Source organism: Dermacentor silvarum, chromosome 3 (assembly GCF_013339745.2).
Source record: "Dermacentor silvarum isolate Dsil-2018 chromosome 3, BIME_Dsil_1.4, whole genome shotgun sequence".
In the NCBI taxonomy this organism is placed as follows: domain Eukaryota; kingdom Metazoa; phylum Arthropoda; class Arachnida; order Ixodida; family Ixodidae; genus Dermacentor; species Dermacentor silvarum.
Window position 1 is genome coordinate 231343686 of NC_051156.1, and position 22290 is coordinate 231365975.

Consider the following 22290-nt stretch of genomic DNA (forward strand, 5'->3'; position numbering starts at 1 on the left):
ACGATTGCGCGTCTTACATCTTAGTTGCAGTACTCAAATGCGTCAGGATTAGAAAAGGGGTTAAACAAAAGGGGGGGTTAAGTCGGCCTCAGGGGGGGTTACAACTCCCGAATCCCCCCCCCCCCCCCCTCCGTCGGTGCGCCACTGATCCACCACAGAGTATCAAAACTAGAAAACAGCAGAGTGAAACGCCTGTCAAAGCTCCATTGCTGCTGCGGTAGGGTCTGCGACGCCACAAGCGTCTGGGCGACGTTCCAGCGGCGCGGTAGGCAAGCAGTATGAACGACGCGAGTTTCGGCGCCAGGAGAATTCTGTTCGCTGTAGAAGCCGGATTCCCCAGTGTGAACGTGCCCTAAGTCCGTAACGTGCGAACAGGAATTGTGGGCCGATCCTAGCGCTAGTGCAGAAAAGGTCCAAGCGCAATGGCAAATAGCCCTGTGAACTAGCGAAGTTGAGCCTGCTAAGTCTAGCTAAGCATGGTTAGGACTACTTAAGCTTAGTCAGTCATTGATAGCCAATCAATAGCGCATCGATAATCAATCAATAATCAATAAAATCCGGGAAATGCTGGGGATGACTTGGCAGTACTAGCCTAGCCCAAATACGTGGCCAATACCTTGCGATAACCAATCAAAAGCCAATGGATAGCTAATCTATAATTGAAAAATAATCAATAAATTCCGGAATATGCTGGGGAAGACTTGGAAATGCTTAGCCTGGTCCAAAAGCCAAGACTAGCTAGGTGCCCATCAGCCCCGCTGTCTGTTTAGCATTGCGCCTCCATCTTTTTTTTTTTTTTTTTGACAGTGTTCAAGCAAGCGCGCTTTGGTCACGTATCGCGTAGTCAACTAGGCTATTAGAGAAGCTTTCAGAGGCGGTTCAAGAAAAAACGAACAGTGCTTCGCGGCAATATTGTTACTATCATCGCATTCTTCACTCAGTAACTTTACACGAGGTGTGAAACGCATTTCGAAAACCGCTACCCTGTTTAGATAAGTTTGTCGAGGTACGAATGAAATCTAGTTTTATACTTTATGAGTTTTACTTTTGTCAACTCAAGCTTCGCCACAACACACTGTCATGTCCCTGCAAAGGCTCTGTGACAGCGCACAGCGACGTTACATGCAGCTGTAGCATGCTTATTGGCGCTAATTATCTTGCACCTTGGCTGGCACTTTCCAGAACACCAAATCTAACAGAATATCTTGCTTTACGACGCGCGGAAACCAATGCATACGTATTCCGCAAACGAAAATGCGTCGCCCTCATTGTGACCATGATACCGCGAAACTTTAGAAAAGTCAAGCGTGCCCTCGATCCGACGCGTGTTCTACTGCGTTCGTCATGCGTACATAGTGCAGAAGTGAAATGAGCATGTACTTAGCAATTTTAAGCGTCAACGGTCCGCTTGAAGAACAATTCATTGTCACCGCTCCTGCTACCGCCCGGCAACACTCCATTTGCTAGTAGATACAGCGTTCGACCGCTGGCGCCACGCTGCGCCGCTCGCGCGTACCGCGTTTCTAGGTGGTTTCTTTCACCGAGGGCGCTCAAGCGCAATCATATGGTCCGTATGAATGCAACCCTTGGAAGCGTGGCTGTATGGCTGCGTGGTTACGGCGCTCGCTCCGGGATCATGCGTACGCGGGTTTGAATCCCGCTCTGGCTAAAATGTTTTTTCTTAATATCACGCTTTTCTTTTTTTTCGCTCTCTGTTTGCCAGCGCGGTCGTTTGAACCCCGGTGCCACGGCGGCAGCCGTGGTGCCGGGCACCGACGCGAAGCGGCGGTCGTTGGGGTGTTGCGGAGCGCAGCGTAGCAACACCCCAAATAAAAAAATACTGCTCCAGTCAGGAAGTCCTCTTGCACTTCTCGACGATGAGAGAGCTGAAATATTTACTGACTCGAGGGCGGCGGTTCGGGCATTTGCCTCTCGTGCCATCGCCAAGGAAGCTCATCGAATTCTCAAAGGCAAAGTCATCCAGCCACATACAATCACGTGGTTCCCGGCCCATCTCGAACCCCAACTCGACTCCCTCCGCAACCTCAATGACATCGCACACGTCCAAGCGCGCGAACTAACCCTCCGCGCTGACGCCACAGCAAGTCGAGGCTCCGTCGATTCTAGGCTCGTCGAGTTCCGTGACACTCTCTCCACCTTCAACGAGGTTACCAAACACTACTACCTTGGTAGAAGACTATACCCTCCCCCACTCGGGACACTAACCAGACCTCAAGCTGTCACACTACGCATGCTTCAGACGGGATCATATCCCAACCTGAATTTATTTCACTACATCAATCCAGACTCCTTCAGTCCAGACTGCCCTAGCTGCGGACAATGTAGTACTTTGGAACACATGCTCTGGGGATGCCCCTCGTTACAGAGGGGCCCGCATCGATGCACTGCAGAGGAGTGGAGCTCTGCTCTTCGGAGCTCCGACCAGTCACGCCAATTTTGGGCTGTCCAGAGAGCCCACGATGCGGCGCTGGAGCTTGGTCTCCCCGTCCCGACGTGGGTGCGGCCCGCGGCTTCGTCGCCTCCCTGAGAGGGGGCAACAGAGCTTCTCAGGACCTCCATTAAAGTTCTTTGTCTGTCTGTCTGTCCAGTCAGGTAGACTGCTCCCTCCCTAATCATCATCATCATCAGCAGCAGCAGCAGCAGCAACAGCAGCAGCCTATATTTTATGTCCACTGCAGGACGAAGGCCTCTCCCTGCGATCTCCAATTACCCCTGTCTTGCGCTAGCGTGTTCTAACTTGCGCCTGCAAATTTCCTAACTTCATCATCCCATCTGGTTTTCTGCCGACCTCGACTGCGCTTCCCTTCTCTTGGTATCCATTCTGTAACCCTAATGGTCCATCGGTTATCCATCCTACGCATTACATGGCCTGCCCAGCTCCATTTCTTCCGCTTAATGTCAACTAGAATATCGGCAATCCCCGTTTGTTCTCTGATCCACACTGCTCTCTTCCTGTCGCTTAACGTTACTCCTAAGATTTTTCGTTCCATCGCTCTTTGTGCGGTCCTTAACTTGTTCTCGAGCTTCTTTGTTAACTTCCAAGTTTCTGCCGCATATTTTAGCACCGGTATAATGCAATGATTGTATACTTTTCTTTTCAATAACAGTGGTAAACTCCCAGTCAGGATTTGGCAATGCCTGCCGTACGCACTCCAGCCCAATTTTATTCTTCTGTTAATTTCTTTCTCATGATCAGGGTCCATTGTGAGTAATTGACCTAGATAAACGTACTCCTTTACAGAATCTAGGGGTTGACTGGCGATCCTGAATTCTTGTTCCCTTTCCAGGCTATTGAACATTATCTTTGTCTTCTGCATTTTCATCTTCAACCCAATTCTTGCACTTTCACGGTTAAGGTCCTCAATCATTTGTTGTAATTCGTATCCATTGTTGCTGAATAGGACAATGTCATCTGCAAACCGAAGGTTGCTGAGATATTCGCCGTCGATCCTCACTCCTAAGCCTTCCCAGTCTATAAGAGCTTGAATACTTCATCTAAGCATGCAGTGAATAGCATTGGAGAGATTGTGTCTCTTTGCCTGACCCCTTTCTTGATAGGTAACTTTCTACTTTTCTTGTGGCGAACCATAACCTTCCTGATAGTGAGATTATATTTCCATCCCAACAGCAGGCTAGTCACCACCAGTCCAGCGTTTTCTCCGTCAACGCCTCCTCCGTTCGAACGGCGGCGGCTAGAAACATGGTACGCGTGAGCGGCGCAGCATGGCGCCAGCGGTCGAGCGCTGTATCTACTAGCAATTGGAAATACGCCGCTCTACCGCCCGTGCAGCGATTCGCGGTGCCCGCAGTCCACAGCCAATGCTCCCACCGCGGCGCCACCGTCGCGAGAAAATGGCGGCGCCCGAGAACGGCTCTGAATTCTAGTCTATAGACCTTTTCACAAACCGACGTTTGAGCAGCGCCATTGGCCGACACGGGCGACGTCTAGCGTCGCCGCCATTTTGGACTGTGCGCCTTGCGAGAGCAGGCCGGCCGGACTTCGGTTGTGTGATCTTCGCCGCGCATTATTTCGATTGTTTTCTTCCGCTTCGCTTGTCTTGTGCCGCTTGACTTGTTACACGTTTCACGTGCTCGCGTGAGCGCTCAGTGTAGTGTGCCATGGCAACAGCAAGCCCAGCCAGTAGATGTGGTGTTTCTTCGTCGGTAGCGGCGGCAGCCGCGTCTGCTTCGTCGAGACCTGGCGCGCTAATCAGCGGTATATTTCATTGTTTTGCTGGGCACATGTGACCGTATTGTCGATTGAATCTGATCACCATTACGTCTCGCGATTCAGGGTTGCCTCATTTAGCGAAAGCAGGCGCGTACGTAGCTGTCGGGCAATGCTTATGGAACTAGGCGCCGGCAGCCCGACGACGCGTCTCAGTGGTTGGTAGATATGCGGTGGTTACTCCATACGCTTCCGACGCAACTGAACAGCTCAATCATGCAAAATTTATTGGATCTGGTGCGGTGCAGGGTGCTTATAACCAAATGCCAAAGCATAAAGCGTGGCGATCGAGCAGCGCGGTACCTGCAGCGAACCGACGCGCGGCAGTGATCACAGATGCCAGCACGACTGATACAGCCCAGGTGCTAGATTTTTATTTTTAGTATTTATTTATTTATTTATACATACTGTCAATCCCAATAGGGATTATAACAGGACTTGTTATAAAGATATATTTGTTTACATATATTTTACGTTTGTTTACCTGGGATGGCTTTTCTTTCGAATGTCTGAATTTGGAACAAGCTTCGCTCATGGTGAACCTTAACGTAGATCATGCGCGAAGTTTGTATTGAAGATATCGCGTACGGCAAGAATTGTTCGTGTGCGCTGTCTCTGAAGTGAAATAAGCCAATAATATTGCAGCGTTAGGGCCATCTCTGCTCTTTCTCTTGTTTCCCTTACACCGTCTCACTGTGCTATGTTCATAATAAAGTAATGTCGAGTCTTAACAATTGTCGAATAAATACATATGCGTATGACTGCAAACCACTACTGACCGTGAGTGAAAAGCGCTTAGTGGTCAGCGAAGCAGTCTCTGCACGCACGTAAGTATTTCACTTGATCGACTGCGCGAATTTTTTTTCGTTACTGTTATTCTTGCAAGCATGATGCTATTGTCCGCGTACCCATGCGAATACCGTTTTTTTACGTTCTTACTTGCGCGGGCTCATTTAGCGCATTTCTATGCCACGCACAGTTAGCGCATTACGGTTCCCGAACTCGAACACTGGCGCTAGGCCGCACTGATGAGGTTGACACGTTCCTTTTTGCATTCTCTTGCTGCCCAAGCACATAGACAACGCTCAAAGATGGGTGAGCTCGATGCAGCACCACACTGTTGAAGTTAATTACCTTTATGGGCAGGGCCGTGTAGGGTGCGTGTGAACGCAGAGACAATGTTTTGGTGGACACAGGGTCTGCATACATCTTCCATAGGACACGATGATTCCAGATCGTTGCGAAGTGTATTTACCGACTAGTTCTCTCGCAGAGTGCTCCAATTTGTCTTATACCGATGTCACACGGCCACTTTTGATAGCGATCGAGACCGATCTGGATCGGAATGTTCGACCGCGATTGGCTCCCTTCCGCAGATTGAGCAAAGAATCCAATCGTGACCAAGAAATTCGACCCATATCGGGCTCGATCACGATCAAAAGTGCGCCGTGTGACCCCCGTATTAGGCACTGGAATGAAGTCGTGTTTGAAAGAATAACAAATGTAGCCTCTGCCACTACATACGCGAAAATATTGCATCGAAGAGCTGACAATTCTCGCAACCTGTTGGGAAATGTGCTGAAAAGAGTTTACCAAAATGCGTTATTTTACTGACGTGTGCATTGGTTCACATTAGACTGAAATGCCAAGTCCTCAGGTGATGCAGGAAACCGGCGAAGCGTGAACATACCACATCGCGGCAGTGGTCTCGCGGAGTGCTGTGTTGTGGACACACTTAGTCCCTAAAATCGTTATTTTGTGCTGCTTGTTTGTGCACCCATAAACTGCACAGTGCTGGCCTGTAGCCTTTTGATGAGTATATATGCCATTATTTACGAGCGTAAGTCATTCGTGACAAAAATAAACGGAAACATCGAAGGAAAGCTACCACTCCGCAATGCAAGCGCAAGGCAAGCTCACAGTCCAGACCGAACAGGCAACACTGACACATACTCTCCACGCCAGGCAGTCGGGAGCGCCCTCGTGAAAACGTCTATAGAAACGAGATGGCGCTTTCGGCGGCGCGCCGTACGTCGCCTCGGCGACCGCGCACGCATACGAAACCATTGCAGCTTCTACCTTGCTTCTGTGCGATTAGCTGTCGGAAATACAACTGTGCTCCAATCATGCTGGTTTGAATCATGTGGATTGGAGACGTGTGTACATGTGCTGCAATATAGAGTTGGCTGCAAAAATAGTGACTGGCATATTAAGGAATGTAATGAATACGTGTGGCCAAGTTTTGCGGACCGCTGCTGCAATTGTCCGTACGTGTTTCCGGCACTTCGAGATGTCCGGGTTTCCTCCAGGATACAGAAATTTGCTCATCCGCCAGCGTTGTATCGCTAACCTTAAAAGAAAGGGCTGCAGCCCCGGTACGTCGGCAAAAGTGAGCACCGCTCGTTAAAGGGCCCCTAAACCACCCAGAGGTCGAAATTTAGTTGTGGTGTTGCAGTTGTGCACGAGTCTACAACGAACACGTAGCCGCGAGAATTTTTCGAAATTGTGCCGTAATAGCGGAGTTACACGCGTTTGAGGATCGAAACATGGCCCTCGCTCATTTCGCTCTTTCCTTCGCTACTCTCCTCGTCGGCTGGTCTCTCCTACTCGCCGAGTGCTCCTCCAAATGTCACGTGACATACGTCATCGCCAACGCGTTGTCCATTTCCGGTTAAGGCACGTCCACGCTAGCAGCGAACCGGCCTCCTGTGCCGTAGAACGTCTGCCGCGCGAGAAGTGTAGAAAGTAGACAGCAGTTCGGCCGACGCATCGCCCGCAGCACGATCGACGGGCCAATCGACGACCGCGAAGTTGCGCGCCTGCGCCACCGTCGACGAAAGCATCGGCTGCAGCTCCGCTGCAGTGCACGGTTACGGACGGGAGACGACCGGCTCGGCTGTGCTCGCATCGCAGCCGACGGCGCCGCTAATATCAGCGTACTTTTATTGCGATAGCAATTATATGGACACTTCAACCGGATTTCTGCCGTCGGCGTCGCCGTCGTCGTCGCCGTGATGTTCCGTATAGATTCCAAGGGCCATAAAATCGTCGCCGCGCGCCGTATGCGCGAGCGAAACAGCGCGGGGGACGCGCGCTATCACGGAGGGCGAACTCCCCCGCGCTCTATCACGGAGAGCGAACGCACGGTGGAAAGCAAACGCGACCGTCGCCCGAAAGGGCTGTGGGGGTATGGGAGGGAGGGAGGCGGGGCGGCGCTGTGCTCCGGCACCAAAGGCGTATCTTGCCACTCAATCTCCCACGCTAAAGCAAGAAACGGGAAGAGGGGGGGGAGGGGGGGGGCAGCTTCTCCTCTGCCAACAACTTCTCCTTTGCCCGGCGGTGCGGTGCCGGTCGCCCGCACCGTCTCTTATCTCCACACGGCTCCGACCTTTGTATGCGCTGTGCATTCGCCGCTCAGTTTCCGTTGAAGCGATAGACCGCGCGCACCTGCGCTTGCTGCCAGCGTTTTGACAGTCGTTGGCTGCGGATCATTCAGTGTGATCTATTCATGATTGCTTGTGCGTGCTGACACCACGACTGTTAATTCAGTTAGTAAGCCAATGTGTATAAGTTTATGCAGCCGATAAACCTACTATCCCTACTCCGAATAGCTCTCTACTAATTTGTTATCGCAATCGATGCTTCGCCTTTCGGGCGAAACTGCGACATTTTTTCTTCTTTGTGTACAACGATAAGAAATTTTTCTTCTTTGTATAACAACGATAAGGAAATAATGCGGCTTGTACGTGAGCGCCGGTAATTCATTTCGAAGCGCCGTCCGCTTTATCTTTGAAGGTAACCGGAAAAGACCTGGCGACGATATCGGCGCCGTCGAGCGATCAGAGGCTGCCGCACAAATGAGTTCCGGTCTCATCCCAAGGTCAATTTTGCTCATCCTCTCTACGTACGGCAAGGAAATGTCGCCGTTCGCGAGCAAAACCGCTGTCGTACGGCGGCCCGCGAATGGCAAACGGTGTGCGGCGTACCTGCTAGTAGACAAACCGAAATCGTAGGTCCTTGTTCGACCAATGGGCGTCGTAACCGCTGTGGACATCACCAGATGCACCCTCCTGACATCGTGACGACCGCTGGGGATACCGGAAAGGCCAGGAGAGAAGCACGGCATTGTTTTTTTTTTTGTTTTTTTTTTCTGGCGCGGCCGCGGTAGCGCTGCAGCGTTTGGCATCGTTGATCATGACGGTATTCTGAACTCGATGCGCGTATTTACTCGAAATGTTAAAAAAAATGTCACAGTTGGGCGAAGCAATGAATGCGATAGCAACACAGCAATGTCATACAAAGTAAGGTGAGCGGCTTTGGTAGCAATATGAATTGTAGTAAACATGAGCTGATTAAGTACGCAGGTGTGCTGCGGCGTAAGTAGACCGACATGAAGAGAGACTCGATGACCACGAGAAGGCGCGTGTGAAACGGTGGTGTTGATGAGAAGCGCTGCCCGTGGGCAGCGCGTGCGAAGGGACACACCTGTAGCGCTACACTGCCGATCCGGGCAGCATTGCATGTGTAGCGTGCGTTGGAAAATGTGGCCCGACTATTACTAACTGTGGTGTGAGCGCGCACAAACAAACATGAATAGATAACACTGAATGACTGCAGACAACGACTGTCAAAACGGTGGCAGCAAGCGCATATACGCCGCAGCGGGCGAAGGTACGTGCGGTCTATCGCTTCAACGGAAAATGAGCGGCGAATGCACAGCGCATAAAGGTCAGAGCCGTGTGGAGATAAGAGACGGTGCGAGCGAGCGACGAGCGCGGTTGTTGGCAGAGTAGAAATCCCCCCCCCCCCCCCCCCCCCCCGCTCCCTCCGGCGCTCGCTTCCCGCTTCCTTGCTTGCGCGTGGAAGATTGAGTGCGTTCGCTCTCCGTGACAGCGTGCGTCCCCGCACGCTTCCGCTCGGGCATACGGCCCGCGGCAAAGATTTTATCTATACGGAACCTCACGGCGACGGCGACGCCGACGGCAGAAATCCGGTGGAAGTGTCCTTATAATTGCTATCGCAATAAAATATCTGAGGTGGTTTAGGGGCCCTTTAAACAATGACAAATGGAGCAGCGCCACTTCCTGTCATAGTAGGTTTCGCGCACAGTATCTACACACATCTACCCCAACTGGCACGGAAGCTTACGCCCACTCTTTCGCAACGTGTTAAGAATAAGTGAATGGCGCTCACTTGAATATATGCGCACTATATACGCACAATAAATGACGGTACTACACCGATAGCGCACGAATGGTCGAAGCTGAATGTTTCGTGACGGTCCACAAGAGTAAGCGAGTTACTAGCGAATATACGTCTTTGCTGCAAGGTAAGTATTGCACTGTACAGAAGAGCTAGGTTTCAAGCCTTGTGCGCAGCAAGAACAAATCTAGCTGAACGGAGCACCCCCACGAGCGATTAGGCAGAAAATAATCAGATAGTGACCGCACTGAGGAACTTCACTGAGTGCAAAAGAACACTAGCCGCTACTTCAAAATATTTGCCACATAAAGAACGAATACCAAAACACATTAATCCTGATTCAATTCATGAGCGAATAGTTTGGATAGCTTGGAATACATATTTATTCCCGCTTTTGGAGCAAGCAGCATATACGCTGCTCGCGCCGTTTGGAAGTAGCTTAATCAGCTCCGAAAAAGCTTTTGCATGTTCTGTGAAGCTGTGGCCAAAGTTTCGTGTCGTCCACCCAGTCACCGTCTACGATATCTCCCGAAACAGAAGTTTGTTAAGCGGTACCGGCCTCGTACACATCCATTGTAAACACGGGGGCAACGGAGGCAGTTGAGGCAAGCAATGGTCGCGTCACCACGTGATCAAATATGGCAGCGCCTACGGGATCGCCGCGAAAAGGGTCAATACACGGTGTAAAAAAGGAAGGTGATCCGACGGCGGCGCGAGGCGCGGCCACTTAGTGTGACTCTACGCACGCCGCTGCCGCAAGGGGCAGCACCTGTTCTGGGGGCCACTTTTTCTCTCGCTTTGCTGGCGCTTTTATGGGCACGCGCGGCAGAAGTGCTTTATTTCGATGAATATATGTCGTTCGCCTGCTTAAAACGACTCTTCTTCGTTGGAGTTACGTCCCTTTATATTTCTGCCGACATTCCGATTGACTCCAACGTGGCGAGCAGCGGTGAGCGCAGCGCGCCGTCTGCTCGAGCAGACGACGCGTCTCTCTCTAGTTCGAAATGACGGTATTTTGACTGTAAGTGGCATGAAACCTTCTACCTGCTCAGGATTTGGCGTCTAAATAACGAAAAATTGCGTATCTTTGGGTATGGGTGTTTAAATACTGACGGAGGTTGTAATTTATCCACTGTTGTGCCGCTTCTCCAAGGCCTCCTGAACACGTGCTGCCCCTAGCGGCGGCGCTCGCTTCCGGTCACACGAAGTGGCCGCTCTCTCGCCCCAGCGCGGGCGCGCCGTCGGAACACCTATCTTCTTACACCGTGGGTCAATAGCTAGTGCTCATGCCCCACGGGAAACTAAAAAAAAAAAGAAAGAAAAAAAAAAAACAACTACATCCTGACCAAGTTTAAGAAGTGGAGCCTTTAAGAAGGACAGTTTTATTTATTTATTTATTTATTTATTTATTTATTTATTTATTTATTTATTCATGCCGGCGAGATTTCGCCGGGATCTTAATATAATAGCACAGGCACGACCTGTACAAATATAGACTCAGTGGAGGGATACAGCATAAACCTATGAACGAAGGTCCGAGCTGCCTTAATGAACACCACTTGTCTTTATAGAAGAAATAGTGGAATCATGCATTGAAAAATTTCTTGCGTAGACTTGCGGTGACGTGAGTCCATATTTGACTGGGGCATTCGGAGGCGCTCGCGCTGACAAATCAGCCATTTCGTTTAAACATAACTTACAAAGAACTTACAGTAGGCATGTCGGCTGGCCATCTGTCAATATCATGACAAACCCCCTTGCGTTTTACGCGCAGATCCTACTAATGGGAACGGCAGTACCAGTCGAAGCATCTGACAGATTGTTGCACATAGTCACGCCAAAGCCTTCCCCCGGACCCTGCGCAATGGAGCTGCACCAGGCCTCGGAAACTCCACTGGTTTTCTGTCCACGCGAATTGCAGCGCCATCCATGAAATGGATGCGAAACCAAAATCGCCTTTCCTTCCTTTTTCTTGTCAACCCTCTCTCAATGGTCGTTTCTCTCTCGCCGTCAACTATCGGCGGCGCGGCCCGCGCTCGCCGTCGGCCGTGCTGATAACGGCCAAAACGGCAGCAATTGTTTTTTCTGGCATTATGCGGTCAGTTTAACGGTTTTCGCTTTCCTCGCTAGCACACAGTGTGGTCCATGTGGTACACTAACGTTGCACGTTTGTCGGCTTTTTTCCGCAATGCCTCGCAGCTGTCGCGGTTCGTGTATGGTTCGATGGTGTACAAACACATCAACACGAAGTGAGCCATGCGACGTGAAATTCTACCTCATCCTTAAAGACAACAGGTGAGCACTGTGCAGTTTACTTCCCAGTTTTTATTTGTGATAGTAATTGTGCGCAGTCGTGCATGGCTGTCCGGTGGTGAGGCAACAGCTAGCTGATTTGAAAACAACACAACGATGCAGTAAATCGTTATGCCACAAGCAGCGAACATAAAGTTCCTGATAAATATATTACCATCTGTGCGTTTCGCAAAGAACACGTGTATAGGTGTGCGCTTTGTACTTATTTCTAGCTGATTGATCGCCATCGTTTAAAAATACGTTCCTGAGAATTAAGGTTGATATATCACAACTAGTACTCTGCCGCGACGGGAAGCGAGCTCAATTTTATACGTTCCAGCTGCGATGTTATAATTTATGATCTTCACTGTTCTTCAGGATGGAAGCGTTCTTAAACTACGCTGGAACAACGGACCTAATGAGTTTACCCAGAGATAAGGTCAACAACCGCAGGATATGCTCGGCGCACTTCACGGAGGTGGATTTCACGGACCGAGCGACAAGCAAGCCGGGAGAAGCTATTCTGCGCATTGGCCATTAGAGTACTTACAATAAATGTTTTTTACATGTGCGTACATGAAACACTATCCGCGTTTCATTGCATTCTATGTATAGTGTGTTGCACTGTCTGCTCCAATTCTGGTTTTCGCAAACGAACACAATAAAGTGAGTCCAAAGAGCTGCTGTGTTGTAAGTGGAATTATTTTTTATATAATTCGGGCACACGCTTGTTTGAACGTAAAATGAACGGGATTGCGTGCATGAAAACTCAAAAAGAATCCACTGCGCACAAGCACGAATGCACGGTGTAACGCCTGGCACGGCCGGACAGGAGAGGAGCGCGCGCTTCGGTCCGCCGGTGCTTCTGATAACGCCCGCGACAAAGAAAAAGAAGAAAAAAGATGGCGCCGCAGACAGCTAAAGAAAATTACAAAAAGCACTGCGCGAAGCATGAGGGGAGGGGAGGTATGACATGCGAGGAGGGATAGGAAAGTCATGGGGGAAAGGAGAAGCGAGCGGAGCAACGTTATCATAAAAAAGGAAGAAGTGCTAAAAGAAGGAGAGTAAAAAAAAAATCGCGCCTCCTTTCTTTTTTTTTTTTTCGCCACCGTAGCACCGTCATCCGTCCGCTAGGGCCTAACTGAAGTGCGCCTTGGCGCTAGCGTCGACGGAGCGTCTAACCAATGGGAGGTATAGGAAGATTCACCCCCCCCTGGCTGCACTTCGGAGCGTGCGCACTGGTGTCGTCGGACTACGTCACTGCCAGGATCACTGACTGGACGCCACCGCCCTCCTCGACCTCGGCCTACATAAGAAGACCAACGAGCCATCAACACTTTAGTGGGAATGTCGGCTGGTCATCTGTCAACATCACCACAAACCCCCTTGCGTTTTTCGCGCAGGTTAGTAATACGTATTCAACCATGACATCTAGCAACCAATTTTTGGTCCAGCTGACGTGCCCCAACTGTGTTTGCTGCTTTCTGTTGTGCATACGAAACATTGTACATACTGTCCTTGCTTATGCTTTGTGGAGACATAGTCTTATCCTGGTCCGAGCACTGAGCAGCTTTTACAACAGCTACTTGACGGTCAAAAAAGCATGCAGCAAAGGTTTGGCGCAATAGAGGGAAAGCTTAAGGACGTCGAGACGCATCTGGCTGTAGTGAAATAATTTCGCAAGAAAATGACCGATATGGAAAGAACAATCCAAAATTTGGAAAGAAAGTTGACTTCGAGGACCGAGGTAGACGAAATAATTTAATAATATTTGGTATTCCTGAAAACACCCGGGAAACGCCTGACTCTCTCGCAGAAAGCGTGGTTGACGATCTATTCCGGAACAAACTGGGCTTGCAAGTACTATCTGTCGAAAAAATTCAGATTGGGAACGAGGAAATCGGATAGACCACGGCCTACGATACTGAAATTGTTCGGCCATCGCGAAAATATGATGGCGCTCAAAAATTGCTTTAAGCTGAAAGGAAGCAGTGTATCGATATCTGAAGATTTTTCAGCCGCAACCAGACAGCTTAGGAAACACCTTTGGGATAACACTGCTGACGCGAGACGTAATGGTAAAAAAGCGAGGTTGGTTCACGATAAAGTTAAAATTGACAATGAATTGTTTCAATGGAACACTGCCGAAATGAAAATTGTCCTTCTTCATAAACATAGAAAAGCGAGTGCACAGCCAAAATGACAAGGAAGTTGCACGAAAAGAACACTTTGTTGTTTGAACATAAATGCCCGCAGCATTGTCAATAAAACGGTGGACCTTGAAACTATTGTGATCACTCATAACCCGGATATATTAGTTATCACTGAAACATGGCTGCACTGCGACATTACTGACTCGGAAATTGCACCACTCAGGTATAAAATTTGCAGGAAAGATAGGGACTCCCGCGGCGGCGGTGTAGTAGTTATGTTTCGCAAATCTGTGACTGCGACGAGGTTACCCGATATCGCGGACGTAGAATGTGTTATAGTAAAATTTGTTTCAGGGGATTTCCACCTTCTGGTTGAGGCATTTTATAGCCCACCCAGTTCACCCAGTGTTTTCTTTGAGAAACTTAATGAATTCCTGTGTGTACATGGAAGCAGTAAGAGCAGTTTATTATTAGTCGGAGATTTCAACGTTCGAGATGTCGGCTGGGCAGACGAGTTCCCTGATGCACTTTCCGCTACTGCTGAACCACTCGTTGACATCGTCCTCCTCCATGCTTTAACCCAACTCGTAAAACTACCAACGCGCGTCAATGGAAAAAGCGCCTCAGTTTTAGATTTATTCATCGTTAACGATACACTGCTCAAGCAAAACCCGACAGTGCATCTTTTTGAGGGAATCTCGGATCATAAAACGGCTTGTCTCCCAGTTAACCTCGTGCCTGAAAAACAGAGAAAAGAGAGGCTAATTCTCTTGTTTGCACAAGCTTCGACATACTATATACATTAGATTGTTCATTTTCTATTTTTGTGTCGCGGTATGACTCAGGGAACATATCTGTCGACAGCCTGTGGTGGTTTTTTTGTTTTTTGTTTTTTTTTTCAAAGAAACGGTCTGACAATGCATGAACAATTTTGTCCCTTGGAAGTGATGACAGCGACGTACTACGAATCCTTGGATGACAAAAGATATTGCTCGACTGGGAAGGAAAGTAAAAAAGGCAAGTAGGCAGCACCAGCCCTCTGCTCATAGTGCCGATAATTTATCTGAACTGCGAACTCGACTAAAGCACGACATCAAGAGGGCAAAGGACTATTATCAAAGTGTGTCTTTAAAACGTTTTCTTTCTACATCCCCGGAAATATTCTGGCGATACCTATCTCTGAAGGAAAAAAAAATTCTACCACGAGTCTCCTAATTAATGGTATGGCTAGAGCTGATAAGAAGGAAATGGCTGATGCGCTTAACAATTACTTCTGCTCGGTGTTCACTGACGATGATGGTATCGTTCCACATCTTTCGACGCTTGAAGTAGTACCGCCCATTGATGACATCACTATCAGTGAGGGGGGAATACTATCAATTTTGCTTAAACTAGACGTCAAAAAGTCATCTAGGATAGACGGAATCCCTAACGCTTTTCTACACCGATATGCTGAGTGGTGCGCAAAATTCTTATGTTTAATATTTAAGAAATCACTGTCACATGCCGAAATTTCCAGTGATTAGAAATGCGCCAGAATAACCCGAATATCCAAAAATGGTGATCCATACATTGTTACCTCTTATAGGCCAATTTCTCTTCTCTGCACTTGTGCCATAGTATTAGAACACATTATTTTCAAACACATTTCCAACTTTATTGATGATAATAAAATAATCGATAGTTGCCAGCATGGTTTCCGACTAGGAGTTTCTACGAAAATGCAACTACTAGAGCGCATTCACAACTTTGCCGCAGTGTTGGATAAATCTGGTCAGATTGATATATTCCTCGACTTCGAGAAAGCTTTTGACCGTATATCGCTTCTAAACTTCTTTTGAAATTAAGATAACTACTTAAGAACGATTCCCTCCTTGCATGGATCGCAGCATACTTGTGTTTTAGACAACAATCAGTGTCCATCGACGATGTCAGTTCAGATTCTGCCTCCGTTCATTCAGGTATCCCCCAAGGTTCTGTTCTTGGGTCGTTATTCTTTTTTATCTTCATAAACGACATTGTTCAAGACATACCAGTAAAAATCCGTTTATTTGCAGACGACTGCATCCATATAACGAAATCCACAGTACTGATGACCAGGTTTCTCTTAACAAATCCTTATCCCAGATTACAAAGTGCTGTACTTCGTGGCAGATGCAAATAAACCACAGCAAATGACACTTACACGTAAGATGAATCAACTCACTTTCACTTATAGTATCAGCGGTAACAATCTGTCTGTAGTTTCAAGTTACAAATACCTAGGGGTGGTTATTACATCTGATCTTCGTTGGAATGATCACGTCACCTGCATACACCAGAAAGCCATGAGACAACTAGGCTACTTACGGCGAACACTTCCCAAAGCTTCGAGCGATGTAAAACTTTCGGCCTATAAAACGTATATAAGGCCAACACTCGAATACGCTGCGGCAGTATGGGATCCGCACACAAATACAAATATAAGGAAACTAGAAAATATTCAGCGATAGGCCCAGCTAGGTTTATTTTTAATTCGTACAGCAGCAAAACTTCGCCAACTGCTCTATTAATTTCTGCAAATTTAGAATCCCTACAAAGAAGATGCTATCGCGAAAGGCTAAAGACATTCTACATGATATACCATGATAACCTTGGAGTCGACAAAGCACGTACTTGAAACCTCTTACACAGCGTCCCACTCGCTCTTTCCACTCAAAAAAAAAAAAAAGTTAGCGAAATTTCTTGCAGAACTCACACTTACACGAATTCTTTCTTCCCCCGTACCATCCGTGATTGGAATCGTTTGCCCAGAGAAGTAATCGAGAGCTCTTCTGTTGCCGCTTTCACTGCCGCACTTCAAAATGTGAAATTGATAGTGTCTTATCGCCAATGGTCTAGCAACGTTCCATGAAAGCGTCGCACTTATCTCTTGCTTTTCTTTATTTGATGTTTTCCAGTAATGTTTTCTTGATATTGTGCACCACGTTGACATGTCTAACGCATCTAACCAAATACTTTTTTTTTTCACATTGCCAAGTGTTGAGCAACGCTCTGTCTAATGCGTCCCCACACGTGTTCATATATGAACTATGCCATCTTAAATTCTATTATTGTATTCAGTGCCGTACTTGACACACGAATCGCATTTCTCCAGTTCCGTTTGCTTGTATATGTGTGCTCTTTTTGTTGTTCAGGTACATTTGTACCGAAAAGTGTAACCCACTCCTGCTTAAGGCCTGGAATTCAGGCTAGCAGTACTCAATAAATAAATAAATAAATAAATAAATAAATAAATAAATAAATAAATAAATAAATAAATAAATAAATAAATAAATAAATAAATAAATAAATAAATAAATAGTATAGCCTAACAAAACGCTGGTGCGGCAGCATTCCTCGATGTTCTTCCTTGACGCTGTCTCTCGTATTCATCGACGGAGCGTCACCTATGCGTTCGTCTTCGTGATTAACTATTAACGCTATAGTGTTAAGGGCCCCTGTTGCAGAAAATCCGGCGTCGGCGTAAGCATAGGCGTCCGTGGCATCCGTGACGGAGAAATTCATCCCGAACCACCCCGACCACACAGGCCCTCCCCGCCTGGCGCAAGGGGTTAGTGAACAAAAATTGAATTTCTGAAAGCAAAATCCGTCAGACATGATAGAGTCGGATCGCAATTTGAATATACGAGAAAAAAGCCTGATAAGCAGCTGCAGGGATCTTTGAATGCTATCGCGTTCCACTCAAAAAGGCGAAGCTTAAGCGTCCTCCAATTCTGATGGTGTTTCGCTGTACTTTGGTTCTAGGCAACATTGAGACGAATATTGAAAACCGAGCCTTTCTAAATTTTTCAGGCATGGCATGTTCTCGTTTCCGAGTAATCTTTCTTTTCAAGCGTTCGATATTCTGTGCATTGGAAATTTTCCAAAAAGCATCTACAGCACGATTACTCAAACTCAGCTTGCACAACACGGGGGAGGAACTCGCAGAAGCGAACAAAACAAGCCAGATTGAAAGACTAAAATTGACTCCCACCGGCAGAAGCGTGCTACTTCGGCTCGGTTATGATGCGGAGGCAGCTGCGAGATCGGATGACAAATCGAGAATCCCAGCGCACATACGATATTTAATCTCAGTGGCACCTGTACCACGCAGTATGCATCCAAACTTTCATAAGGAAAGAAGACGGGCAAGAGCAAGATTACTCCACAACAAATTCTCTGAAGACCCTAACAAAAGATACATGAATGCGGCAAAGTATCCAAGGTTACCTGCTTTCGCAATAACCGCAATAAATACCCAAGGCGAAAAAAAGGCCGCTGCCGCGATACTCGCAAAAGATTCGGACACGGTCCAAGAGGTGGCAATAGCATTGGCTATCTCCACATGCACCGAATAAGTTAAAAGACAGGAATAATCAAGCATTAAGCGCATTAATTAGCAGAAATTCGTTAAAATCAGTTCCGAAACGCAAGACTGGTATCAGCACAGCGCAAGAGAGGGCGCCAGCACCCTACAGCAGCTAAAACCCCTTGGCTGGTGGAGTGGGTGGCGAAGGTCGCGGCCAGTTGGACGCCACTCTAGTCCCCTCTGCCTGATCTCGGCTCCCCCCTCCCCCTCCCCTCGTCTTCAATAAAGTTTATTTCCTCCTCCTCCCCTTGACCTTGAAAGTAGCGACACTCTCCTCCGCGCGCGCGCTTCCCTCCTCAATTCTCCTCGGATTTCTCCCCTCCTCTGGCCGGCGTGGTGCGCACGGCACGCTGAACCCTCCAGTGGCTCGCTGCATCCGCATTAGCATCAATGCGCGCGCTTGTTTATTCGGTCTTTTGAAGCGTTGTATGGGAATTTATCCTTTGTGAAACTGTCGTGACGAAAGTACGCTTCGGATAGAACGTCGTGACATTTTCAACAGCGAAGCTCTTCTAGCTAACCGTAAAAAGTACCGTCTCGGTCGAGTTTTCCCCCGCATAGCCACAGCAGGCGAAACAAGGCGAGGTTGCCGTAAGAACCACCTTTGGCTCTATCTCAGCTGCATCTGCGGAGTTGTCTATGAAATTCCTTTGCTCTGTGGCAAAAGCTATATCGGTGAAACAGGAAGGTGTGTTAATGACCGATTTAGAGAACACGCCTTGAATATTAAAAAGAAGGAGCGAACGCATTTGGCGGATCACGTTAACTCTTGTGGATGTGAGACATTATTTTTTGACGCGAGGATTCTTGGTAGGAGCCACAATGAGCAGGCCCGCTTGTTACTGGAAGCTTATCATATAAAAAAGAGGGGGAAAGTTTGCATCAGTGACCCTTCTTTAAGTCTGTACGCAAAAGAGTTTAGATACCTCGACGCCCATGCAAATTAGTCAGCCATTTCTTGTAAATTGTCTTTATCATGTGTTTTTTTTTCCTTATGGTGTTTTTTTTTTCATGTACGTTTCTGCGCATGTGCCTTTTTCATATATATTTCATGACGACGTTGTGGAATGAACAGTTGAAAGTAGCGCCTGTCCTGTGTTTCACCTCCCTTTTGTGCCTTGTCTCTTGTTTGCGCTCTAAAAAGTTTATCAAGTATGCACCAACTAGGCCCACAGAAAGTTCTTCTAATACAAGTATTTAGTATACAGAAGGAGCTCCCATAGTCAAAGGCTGTGTCGGGACCTCCTTCCCTCTATGAGAATTCTCTGAGAGGGTGCAGATGAAAAGGAGAACGGCTAGGGGGGGGGGGGGGGGGGTTGACGTAAGTCGCGCCGTCCAATGCTGTGGCCCGTCCGCGGGAGCCAATGAGAAAAGGAATGCCGTGCGCAGAGCGCGCAGCTGGCGCGCGAGGAGTATCGAGGAGGAAAGTGCCGCGGGAAGAAGGGTGTCGCTACTTTCAAATTATCAAGGGGCTTTAGCGGCGCCATCGCCGATGGCATGCGGCGAGCGCGTTCACCGATACAATATATGGTAACAAAGCGCTGCATGAACGGAGGTCTGTCTCCGGCGGTTGCTGTGAATCGCGCCCACTCGTCACCCACGCGCTGCCTCTCGCGATCTCCCGATTAGCGAGGCAGTCACGCCACCCTTTGCTCCGTTTGCGATGTGCCGCACGAGACAGATTGTCCGCGCCAGCCAGTATAACGCGACATGAAAACACGTATAGAGCTGCGCTGAAATTGAGCATTAGGAAGTATCGTGATTGTAGGTGAATTTTTTTCTCTCTCCCTCTGACTTGACGTTGGCGCTCCTTCCTACTCTTACACGAGCGTTACAAGGTTCACCTGCGTATTACGCTACATTGTTACACACAGGACGTTCATAGACATTTCCCCCCATAAATTCTAATCTATTCAGGCATATCGTCGGAACCTGACCCTACCTGGTAGAAATGGTTGTACCAACTTTGCTATCTCAAGTTCCATGATTTTATGGTCCGCATGGAAATAAAACAAAATCATGAATTGGCGTGTCACACTCTATAAGCACTAAATAAGCGCTGTGCCTTCCTCCCTTCTTACTTCCTGTGTGCTTATGCTTGTGATTTCATGGTGCAATTTCTTGTAAAGAGGCTAAAGAAATTCATGTTCTTCAAGGTCAGCTTTGAGATAGCCACAGCTATAGCATAACTATAAGCGCGTCCGTCAGGCTTGTAGGTTGTTACAGGCCACATTGGATGCAGTAATCAAGATGACAGTGTGACTTCGAAAGCCAAGCGATTTCGAGTGATGACCAGGCTACATTGGGAAATAATTCTGAACTCATATGGTCAGTTTAGGTGCAGCATCGGACTGGTGTCAAACCGAGTGCATGAATGCTGGCTGCCATGGGCGATGCTATCTTAATCATGTCCATCGAACTTCCGCTGACGTTTGGTTACAGCATCCACTGAATATCTTGGAATAAGGAAAGGAACAATGAAGAGAAGGGGGAATAGAACGATGATAGCAGAGGAAGGAAGGACCCGGTGAATACGTGCACGCGTGTGGACGGCGCCACATAATCAAAGGCGCTTACAGAGGCCTATCACCCTCAATAAGCACAAAAGTGCCTCGACTTAAAGGTCTTGGAATGAGCACGGCTAGCGTGCGTGCACTGACCTCTCGTCGCATTCACAGTGACTGAGCGTGTGCAGCCTGTAGTTGAACAAGTGGAACCTCCTTTGGAACGCCTCGATCGTGAAGGGGCAGTGGTCGTGCTCGCGGCAGCAGCGGTCAGCCCGCGAGTTGGGTCCCAGCTCGTTTATCCTCCGCGCCGAACTTCCCGAACCACACCAATTGGTTCCCGGGTACAGGAACAGATCCCGGCGACGCCTCGACCTTTGCCTCTGCAGCCTGGCACAGGCGCGCCTCAGGCGATGCCACTCGAGTGACTGCAGCTGATACAGGTGCACGCCGTTGCACGGGCCGGTGGCATTGCTCCGATGGGCGCACTGCAAGTGGGCGCCGACCTCCTCGAAGAAGCGCCTCAGCGCCTGAGCGTCGCGCTGCAGCTCGCACTCAGTGACGCGGCTGTCGCGCAGCACGGCCCGAAGCAGGCGGCGGCCGTCCGACACTCTCCGGAGCAGCACCGACTGCGCCGGCCACCAGCTGTCCAGCACCGTCAGGGAGCCGGCGTTCAAGTGTGCGGCCGCCGCTAGGGCGGCGAGCAGCAGCAGCCGTCTCATGAACCGCAGCCTGCGGGGTCCCGAGCACGCATGGTCGGATGGAGGAGCCGATCCCATTTATCCCCCCGGAGGAGGGAAGGGCCCCTCTCTCAGGCGCCCTCTCCGGCTGGGGAACTTTCGATCCTCAACTTCCGCGCTGGCAGGGAACAGGCGCTGTTCTGAGTCTGATGCATCCGAGCCACACAATCGTGTTAAAGGAAAGACCATTCGATTACAAAAACACACTTGTACGGCAGTGTTAGAATTTATTCCGGAGACCCCAATACGGCCTCTCTCATATAAACCGAAAGTGCCTGTGCAAGAAACTTTCGGACGTCGAACCCCATAATTTATACGATGTGTTCCTTCTGATGATACTTCACAAATACGACATGGGCTTCGAAATTCCGCCGTAGGGACTTTACCGAAAATATACATTCATGCATAGTTCATAAGGAACACAGATTAATTCTCTTGAGGATAGGGTGCAAGTTTAGGCGAGTTGGTACGATATAATTTCACCATATAGCGTGGAACACAACGGGCACGAACACATCTAAAGCCCTGTTGTCTCGCAGAAAGATATGCTGATTTTGTATCTTTTAAAAGTGTTACTGCTCGTCTATTCGCTAGTTTCCGCGGTACTTTGTAAGTCGCAACATGAAAAAAAAAAAAAAATTCGTTCATAACACGAAACAGTGACGAGATAGCTGGCGAAATACGTGGGTGTGTTTTTTATTCCGATAGCAATTAAATGCACACTCCAGGCGAATTACTTCTAAAGATCGCACGGTCTTCG

The 22290-nt window shown here is 48.5% G+C and overlaps 1 protein-coding gene across 1 annotated transcript in view; it reads right to left on the reverse strand.

Moving 5' to 3' along the window:
• Positions 1 to 21521, reverse strand: part of LOC119446856 (acidic phospholipase A2 PA4) — a 179463-nt gene extending 157942 nt beyond the window's left edge. Inside the window, exon 1 of the mRNA XM_037711433.2 lies at positions 20947 to 21521. Within this exon, the coding sequence (XP_037567361.1) occupies positions 20947 to 21512 (566 nt within the window). The 5' untranslated portion in view covers positions 21513 to 21521. The remainder of the gene's footprint in view (positions 1 to 20946) is intronic.
• Positions 21522 to 22290: the final 769 nt, after the last annotated feature.